At 53.6% G+C, this 9533-nt stretch overlaps 2 protein-coding genes and 1 pseudogene across 3 annotated transcripts in view; 1 reads left to right on the plus strand and 2 right to left on the minus strand.

The window, feature by feature from the left end:
• The window catches only part of ABCA3 (ATP binding cassette subfamily A member 3), a 66686-nt gene extending 58154 nt beyond the window's left edge, over nt 1–8532 (minus strand). The window contains exon 1 of one of the 2 annotated variants that reach the window (XM_031007384.3): nt 8322–8532. The gene's annotated coding sequence lies outside the window, so the exon portion shown is untranslated. Of the gene's footprint in view, nt 1–7427; nt 7915–8321 lie in introns of those variants that run through there. The other variant, XM_055364992.2, reaches the window with a different exon arrangement.
• Nucleotides 48–7406, minus strand: LOC129527756 (small ribosomal subunit protein uS9-like; annotated as a pseudogene).
• A 289-nt stretch (nt 8533–8821) lies between the features above and the next one.
• LOC101140873 (ATP-binding cassette sub-family A member 17-like) overlaps nt 8822–9533 on the plus strand; it is a gene marked incomplete at its 5' end in the record, with an annotated part of 88263 nt that continues 87551 nt past the window's right edge. Inside the window, 1 exon segment of the mRNA XM_063699771.1 lies at nt 8822–9119. Coding sequence (XP_063555841.1) covers nt 8822–9119 — 298 coding nt within the window.

Genomic DNA, 9533 nt, shown 5'->3' on the forward strand with positions numbered 1-9533 from the left:
CTTTTTTTTTTTTCCTTGAAACTTTAAAATCTTTCAAAATCTGTTTATTATATAGGTGAATTTTGATACGATTTCTAGTAGCGAGCACAGGCACCAGGGCCTCTAAACTTTTTGGACTCGCAGGGACGGGGATCAGCTACCAGCAGGGTCCGGTCATACAGGATGAGGATGTCTTTGATCTCCTTCTTGGAAGCCTCATCCACATACTTCTGGTAATAGGCCACCAGGGCTTTGGAGATGGACTGACGGGTAGCATAAATCTGGGCCACATGACCACCACCCTCCACATGGACACGAATGTCCACACCAGCAAATCGCTCCTTGCTGAGAAGCAGAACTGGCTCCAGCAGCTTGTACTGTAGCGTGGGCGGCTCAATCATCTCCAGGGGCCGCTCGTTCACCTTGATGAGACCACTGCCGCGTTTGCAGTGCGCCACAGCTGTGGCTGTCTTCTTGCGTCCAAAGACCTGCACCAACTGCCTCCTCCATTTCTTTATTTGTGGTTTGCAGGTATTTTTGTGTGCACCATAGGCTTGAATTTGCCACCCAATTCCTATGTGCCCTTTTTTTTTCAGACACAGTCTTGCTTTGTCACCCAGGTTGGAGTGCCGTTGCATGAGCAGGGCTCATTGCAGCCTGGTGCTCCTGGGCTCAAGTGATCGTCTTGCCTCAGCCCCCTGAGCAGCTGGGACCACAGGCACATGCCACCATACCTGGCTACTTATTATATTTTTTGCAGAGATGGAGTCTTGCTATGTTGCCCAAGCTGGTCTGGAACTCCTGGCCTGAAACAATCTTCTTCCCATCTTGGCCTCCCAAAGTACTGGGACTATAGGTATGAGCCATGCTGCCTGGCCTTATGAGTCCTTTCAAAAGAAGTTTTTATATCTGCATATATGGAGCAGAGGTCCCTGGGGGTGGCGGGTCTTGAGACCCATGAACAGAAGGGACAGGCCAGAGTGAAGGGCACAAGACCCATGACGCCACGTGTTCCTGTTGTATTCTGAGCTCGGGTACACCTCCCTCCATGAAAGCCTGTCCACAAAGGCATAGAGAAATCCACTCATGGAAAGAAGGGGGCCTTGATAAAGCCACAGGTGAACCGCCCCGAGATGCACAAAGAGAGCCGCCAACCATGGCTCTGCTCGCTTTGCCACAGGTGTGCAGCACACTGACACCCTTGTGGGTGGTGCTGGTCACATTTGGTGCTTTTCCTTCAGGGGAGGACCCAACATCCCAATATTGACACCAGGAGTCTGCAACAGCCAGCCAGCATCAGAGGTCCGCGTGTATGCACACTGAGGCACGGAGGACAGTCAATTAATGGAGGCCGGTAGAATCCATGGTCTTTTAGGGTATACAAGACAAAAAAGCATCTGTTCATTCAACAATTGCCAAGTTTTTGCTGTCTGATGGGCACTTGTACAAGGTACTAAGGATTTGGAAATGAAAATAACATTCTTTTTTTTTTTTGAGACAGAGTCTCACTCTGTTGCCCAGGCTGGACTGCAGTGGTGTGATCTCAGCTCACTGCAACCTCCGCCTCCTGGGTTCAAGCGATTCTCCTGCCTCAGCCTCCTGAGTAGCTGGGATTACAGGCGTGCACCACCATGCCTTGCCAATTTTTTGTATTCTTAGTAGAGACAGAGTTTCACCATGCTGGCCAGGCTGGTCTCAAAACTCTTGACCTTGTGATCCACCCGCCTCAGCCTCCCAAAGTGCATGCTGGGATTACAGGCATGAGCCACCACGCCTGGCCGATGATAACATTCTTAATCCAAGGAGTTCACAGTCCCTGAACACTTGCATGCACTGTAATTGCTGTGACGGATGCTAAATAAAGTATGGCAAGATTCAGGAGAAGACAGGAATTAATTGCGTGTGTGAGACAGCGAGCAAGACAGGGAGATGGCCCGGGAAGGTGATGGGGGGAGGTGACATGGGAAGCCTGTCTTGAATGACTCATTAGTTGGGACAGGAAGGACATTACAGGATCCTGGAGACAGACTGTGTATGGGGAGCAGCGAGTCATTCCGAGTGGCAGTGCAGAGAATGAGCCAGGAAAGGCAGCAGACCCTGGGCCCATGTCATCAAGGCGCTAGACGCTGCACCAAGAAGGGAGCTCGGGGTGTGTCCCAATGGGCAGTGATGCTGGGTGAGGGTGACTGGTTTTGTTTAATCCTTTATCTAGGACATGATCTTTTTTGAGAGAGGAGTGCACAGTAAACATTTGAAAATGTCTAATTCAATGGATCCTGTGGATGAAATGCCCAAACACCAGTAATTTTTTTTTTTTTTTTTTGAGACGGAGTCTCACTCTATCACTCAGGCTGGAGTGCAGCCCGATCTTGGCTCAATGCAACCTCCGGCCCCCAGGTTCAAGTAAGTGATTCTCCTGCCTCAGCCTCCCAAGTAGCTGAGGAGTACAGACACCCGACACCACACCCAGCTAATTTTTTGTATTTTTAGTAGAGATGGAGTTTTGCTACGTTGGCCAGGCTGGTCTTGAACTCCTGAACTCAGGTGATCCACCTGCCTCAGCCTCCTGAAGTGCTAGGATCACAGGTGTGAGCCACCGTGCCAGACTTAAATATTAGTTCTTTTTTTTTTTTTTTGAGATGGAGTTTCACTCTTGTTGCCCAGGCTGGAGTGCAATGGCGTGATCTTGGCTCGTGGCTACATCCACCTCCTGAGTTCAAGCGATTCTCCTGCCTCAGCCTCCTGAGTAGCTGGGATTACAGGCACTCGCCACCACGCCCAGCTAATTTTTGTATTTTTAGTAGAGACGGGGTTTCACCATGTTGGCCAGGCTGGTCTCGAACTCCTGACCTCAAGTGATCTGCCCGCCTCTGCCTCCCAAAGTGCTGGGATTACAGGTGTAAGCCACTGTGCCCGGCCCTAAATATTATTAATATATAAAAAAAGCAGGTACATTTATAGAGTATGGTCCTCACCCCTTCCCAGTGGTCTCCAAATGGGGTGGGCTAGACAACCTGCAGCAGTGAAAAAGTGATGAGAAAATCTACTTGTAAGTATTTTTCTTTAAAAATGTGAAAAAAAAATGGCTTCACTGATTTTTTTGTTCGTTTGTTTCCTGTAGGGACAGGATCTCAGTCACACACTGTTACCCCGGCTGGAATGCAGTGGTGTGATCCTCCTGCCTCAGCCTCCTAAGTAGCTGGGACTACAGGCATGTACCACCACACCTGGCTTTTTTTTGTAGAGACGAGTCTCACTATGTTGCCCAGGCTGGTCTCAAACTCCTGGGCTCAAATGATCCTCTTGCCTCAGCCTCCCAAAGTGCTGGGACTACTGGCATGCGATACCACACCCTACCAGCTTTACTGATATTTAATACTTGGACAGACCCTGGTGTTCACGCTGGCTTGTATGTCAGCAGCCGTGGCATCCTGACTGAGGAGGAGGTGCCCTGTGATGTGGGGAGTGATGGTGGGCCCTCACCACAAGTCTACTTTAAGCATCCTAGGCGTGTTGGAGTTTACAAGTTTCAGAGCTTTCCAGTTGTGGTCAATTAAAACAAACAAACAAACCACAAAAACTCAAGACCCTTAAATAGCGAAAGCTTTACAATGCTTCCCAGTGATGTGGAAAATGACCATGAGTGTCTTTTGTGTGACTTGGAGGTTTACTGGTCATTTCATGACTTAGTATTTCAAAGAGTCAGAGAATTTAAGGAGAAGGTACAGATTTTCTTTTGTGAAAAGTTCCAAATCTGGAGACATTTTTTCGTTTTTAATGACAAATGACTGCAGCAGTGTGGCATCTACCTTTTTTCTTTTAAATAGACACAACGCAATCTGTCCCTTCAAAGAAAAAGTGACAGTATATGAGAGTTACAGCTTTTCAAAAAGAATCTGTACCAAGAATAGAGCATTTGTGAAAACAGACGTTTGAAGAGGTTTCCACAATTACGTGACTGCGTTCCCAATGATGCTACAAGCGTACTGTCTATATGAACATTTACACCCGCACACCAAAACATCTTCAACACCAGAATCTCCACCTACCCTGATAGCCCCTGAACATACCCAGCCCAAATTCATCAAGGGCCCTCAGATGATGGGTAAATGAAATTGAAAAACAAGTACCCTGCCTCGTAAGCACAGGGTCTGTGCCTTTCTCTGTATCATGTTTATGTGTAAATGCTGTTAATAACTAGGGCCTGAAATATATAGAACTTTTTTTTTTTTTTTTTTTTGAGACAGAGTTTCACTCTTGTTGCCCAGGCTGGAGTGCAAAGGTGCAATCTCGGCTCACTGCAACCTCTGCCTCCCAGGTTCAAGTGATTCTCCTGCCTCCGCCTCCTGAGTAGCTGGAATTACAGGTGCCCGCCACCACGCCCAGCTAATTTTTTTTTTTTTTTTTTTTTTTGTAGAGACGGGGTTTCACCATGTTGACCAGGCCGGTCTAGAACTCCTGACCTCAAGAGATCCACCCACCTCGGCCTCCCAAAGTGCTAGGATTACAGGCGTGAGCCACCTCGTCTGGCCAATAAACAGAACTTACAATTGATCTTAAATGCTGGGACTTAGGATTCAATGAGAGTTTATAAATGGGATGTGGACACATGGCTTTCATCTTTAAAAAGCATGTTTATACAATAGTTTTTGTAGCATTCATATGTTGGATAAATTTAATCATGTTTATTTCACCTCTCATCCTTTTTTTTTTTTTTTTCTCTGTTAGAGACAGGGTCTTGCTCTGTTTCCCAGGCTGCAGTGCAATGGCATCATTATAGCTCACTGCATTCTTGAATTCCCAGGCTCAAGCGATCCTCCCTCCTCAGCCTCCACAGTAGCTGGGACTTCAGGTGCATGCCACCATACCTGGCTATTTTTTTTTTTTTTTTTTAGTAGAGACAGGGTCTCACTATGTTGCCCAGACTGTTCTCAAACTCTTGGCCTTAAGGGATCCTCTCATCTCAGCCTCCCAAAGTGCTGGGTATACAGGTGTGAGCCACCATGTCTGTCTGGCCTTCGTCCCTTTAAAAGATCCAAATTTGTATATATTTCTATGTCCATAATACATCAGGACAGTAATTGTAATTTATAACACATAATATATATTGGGCTGCATGTTTACATTCATTCTTTTACACATAACAGTACACATGAAAAAAGAAGTCTGAGGCCTTTTTTTTTTTTTCATGCAGGGTCTCACTCTTTTGCCTAGGCTGGAGTATAGTGGTGTGATCATGGCTCACTGTAGCCTTGACCTCCTGGCTCAAGTGATCCTCCCACCTCAGTCTCCCAAATAGCTGGGACCATGGGTGTGCACCACCATGCCCGGCTAATTGTTTGATTTTTTTTTTTTTAGAGATGGGATCTTGCCATGTTGCCCAGGCTGTTCTTCCAACTTGTGGCCTCAAGTGATCCTCCCGCCTTGGCCTCCCAACGTGCCGAGATTACAGATGTGAATCACTTGCACTGGCCAAGGCCAACTTATAAACTCAGTGGCCCTTGTGGGGATGAGGTAGGAACAAATGCACAACCCACAGCCATTGGCTGAGAGCTGGGGAGGCTGGTTTGAGGCTGTGGCACTGGCATCGCAGGCCCTGATGGAACCCTAGCTTGCTGGCGCTCATACTCAGCACCACAGGCGCTGCCTGGAGTTGGAGGCGGCTGCCTCCCTAGGATCACAGGCTCTGCGTTTACACTGAAGCTCTGGCAGGGTTCATAGGGTGTATTTTTAAGCCAGAGACGTGGTTCCAAAGGGAGCTATCGGGAGAGACTTCCACAAAATCTCTGCTACTGCCTGTTTCCCTAACCCTTGCCGTGGCTTCAGTCCCCTTCTCCGTCCAGCTAGCTGTTCTGCCTCCCTAGGTGCAGGAAACGAGGTAATGAGGCAATGGAAAGTCCCCAGAGAGAGGTAACCATGGATGTTCTCCAACAAGCAAATTAGCAAGGACCTCGTTACACGGCTCCCGCAAAGGCACCTGTCTGCCTGTTGACGCCAAACCTCTCCAACACCACAAACACTCTGAGCCACTCAGGGGAATGGGGTCTGCAAAACTCTCCCAGGACAGGGCCTGACATGCCTCACTCTTCCCCACAAGATGTGGGCCTTCAGTGTTTTGTCTGCCTAGAGTATCACCCTGCATACCTTTCTCTACCTGCCGACACCTACCCATCACTTCCCAGCCCACTTCTAGTGCCATGGCCTCTGTGAAGCTTGTTTCAGGGGCTCTTCGTCTTGGCTGCCTGCACAGTGGAATTTTCCGGGGCACTTTAAGACAGAAACTGACATCTGAGGCCCACCCCTGGAGATTCGGGGCTGTTTTGAGCCCAGGCTGGCTTCCCAGGTGATTGTAACGGGAAGCCTGGGTGGAGACCTTCTGCTCTTCTTGGAGCCAACCCTCCTCCACCTCTGGTCACCTGTTGCACCTTTTCTGGATGTGTCGTGGTACTCATCTTGTTCTGTCTTATGTCACAGTTACTTGTGAATAACGCATCTCTTTAGCTCTATCCTGAGACCCCTCCAAGAGCAGGGACTGTGTCCAATTCATCTTTTTTTTTTTTTTTTTTGAGACAGAGTCTTGCTCTGTCGCCCAGGCTGGAGGGCCGTGGTGCCATCTCAGCTCACTGTAACCTCCACCTAATACGTTCAAGCGATTCTTCTGCCTCAGACTCCTGAGTAGCTGGGATTACAGGCACGTGCCACCATGTCCGGCTAATTTTTTATATTTTTGGTAAAGATGAGGTTTCGCCATGTTGGCCAGGCTGGTCTCGAACTCCTGACCTCAAGTGATCCGCCCGCCTCTGCCTCCCAAAGTGCTGGGATTACAGGTGTGAGCCACTTAGCCCGGCTTCCAATTCATCTTTCCATTGTGCACAAGGCCTTCCCCGTCAGAGCTGTCCCCAAAGTTCCAGAATGCTTCCCCTCAATAGATTGCACAGTCTCCGGAAGCAGGGCTGGGGAAGAAATGGCAAACTAGGGATCTTACCTGGGCCTTCCCAGTTGAGACTAAGTCAAAATGGGCTCCCATGAGACTGCCTGGCTCATGCAGATGGAAGGCTAACATCTTTTTAGAAACAACTCATGCTACCCTCTCCTGTTCCAAAAGCCTGTCTGGTCAGAATGGTGGTAAGTCACCTTAGGAAGGGAGAGATGTCGTCCTGTTTTTCAGGTAGAGTTAGCAAAGGTTCAATTTAAAAGAAAAATTATCTAAGAAGTTAAAAATGAAAGTGTGGGGGAGATTCCCATGACATCCATTTTTATCTATTTTTCCCTTTCTCTTACATTTCCCATGAGGCAAACTTTCTAAAACAGTCTGAGTCTTTTCAAGTTTACAAAAGGCAGCACCCAGACTATCTGAATAAAATGACGGGATGCCCGGGAGAAAAGTGAACCTCTCCCACGTGCTCCCTGCCTGGGCTCCATGCTGACGCGGGGTCTCGGCTACTCACTCAGCGGGCATTTCTGGAGTTCCAGGAACACAAACCCCAACAAGATCCAATCGATGCCTTCCCGGAGTGCACAGTCCAGGACGTAACCCGGAGAACAAGCGGCAATTACCCCCTGAGGACATGGCTTCATCTGTGCGACAGACACCAAGCGCCTCCCCCACACCTCTGACCATAAGGCCGTCCCGGCCCTTCTGAAGCGTGGAGCCGGCTTGGAACAGAGCCAAGACACACGGACGCGATGCACACAGGCGTCCTGACGGAGGGCGCCGAGAACGCGGCCCCGGCGACTGCCACAAGCCCCTCCGCCTGGACTAGCGGCTCCCCTTTCCCGCTCCCACACAGTGGAGGGCGCAGCAAACGCCCGCCGCGGACCGTGGGCCTTGGATTCGGATGTGGAGGCTCCTCGGAACCAGGGGGTGGGAGCAGGCGGAATCCAACCCGGGCGGCTTTGCCACCGCGCGCCCGGCATCCCTGCGGCCGGAAAGCGGCGCCATCTCCGCAAGTGCGCGGCGGACGCCTGCATCCCTCGGGCCCGGGGCTGTCGGTCGCTACATATCCACCTTCTGGGAGCACACAGAGGGCCCGGGCCGTGCCGAGTCTCGGCAGGGTTGAGCTTCCCCGCGCGGCGCGGGCTCAGGCACTGCCCGCAGTGCGGGACACGCCCAAGGCTCGGATGGGAGCCGACGCTGAGGGAGCGGCACCTGCAGGGAGCGCCCGGAGCCGAGGCCGCGGCGGGAGGGGCGGGCGCGGGCGCGGCCGGCGGGGATGCGGGGTCGCGGGAGGCGCCCGCAGGCCAGGCCGGAGCTGGCCGGCGAGGGTGGGAAGGGCGGACCCGGGTGGGGACCGCAAGCCCCGGGAACGAGCGCGCGAGCGGCGGGTCCCGGCGGCACTCACCGAGCCTGGGAGCCGGGGCGGCGGCGGCCGGCGCGCGGCCCTCTCGCGGGGTCCCCTCCCTTGGCCACCCGGGCTCCGCTCCAGCCTCGCAGTGGCGGCGGCACTGACAGCTGCGTGGCCGCCCTGGAGGGGAGGGTGCGCCTGCAACCCGCTACTAGCGGACGCAGCGGCCGCTCCGGCTCCTGCAGGGGGCGCCGCGAATGGCGCGTGCGCAGTCGGCCGCCCCTGCAGGTGCCCGGTCCACCCCCGGCCGCCGCCGCTCCGGCCAGCCCAACCCCGCGCCTGCGCAGTGCCCCCTGCATGTCGCCCATGCCCGGCAGAGGGCGCTCTGGCTTGCGCGTGCGCAGTCGGCCACCCTGCGAGTACGCGGTTCGCACCCGGCCGCGCGGCAGCCCGTGCCTGCGCACTGCTCTGTGCCCGCGCCTATGTCCGGCAGGGGGCGCGCAGCGGCGGTAGCCGAGCGAGGGCGCGGTGGCCTCTGACAGGAATGACTCTGCGCACGTGCGTTTCACAGCAGTGGAAGTCTTCACACCCGGAAATTCGACTTTGGCCGTTTCTCCATTTCTCCTTACGCACTGTCTTTCCTTGGGCCCTCGTCACTCCTGGCACCGGGGGAAGGGCTTCCCCGACTCTGGCCGGGCGCTGGGGCGCGACCGAAGGCGAGGCGGCGGCGAGGAACCTTCTGGAATTCGGCCGTCGGGGCAGACGTCGAGTTTACAGGAGAAGGCGCGGTGTCCCGGGATGAGCGGAGTCGCCCTCAGTTAAGGAGAGAGGGAGGCCTCGGGGGTCCCCAGCCGGGTAGGAGTCACCTCAGGCAGGAGGGCCCGGCCTTGTCGGGGGTCACCTGGCGGGAGGGTCCCGGGATGGGGCGGGGCCGCCTGTGAGGAGGGTCCAGAGAGGGTCGGGGTCACCTGAGGGGAGGGTCCGGGGACGGTCGAGGTTACCTGAGGGGAGGGTCGAGGGAGGGTCGGGGTCACCTGAGGGGATGGTCCGGGGAGGGTCGGGGTCACCCGAGGGGATGGTCCGGGGAGGGTCGGGGTCACCCGAGGGGATGGTCCGGGGAGGGTCGGGGTCACCCGAGGGGATGGTCCGGGGAGGGTCGGGGTCACCCGAGGGGATGGTCCGGGGAGGGTGGGGGTCACCTCACGGAGCGAGCGGAACGGGGTCACCTGGAGGGAGTGTTCAGGGCGGGGGCCCTGCAGGGAGTCGCCT

Source organism: Gorilla gorilla, chromosome 18 (genome assembly GCF_029281585.2).
Source record: "Gorilla gorilla gorilla isolate KB3781 chromosome 18, NHGRI_mGorGor1-v2.1_pri, whole genome shotgun sequence".
Taxonomy (NCBI): Eukaryota; Metazoa; Chordata; class Mammalia; order Primates; family Hominidae; genus Gorilla; species Gorilla gorilla.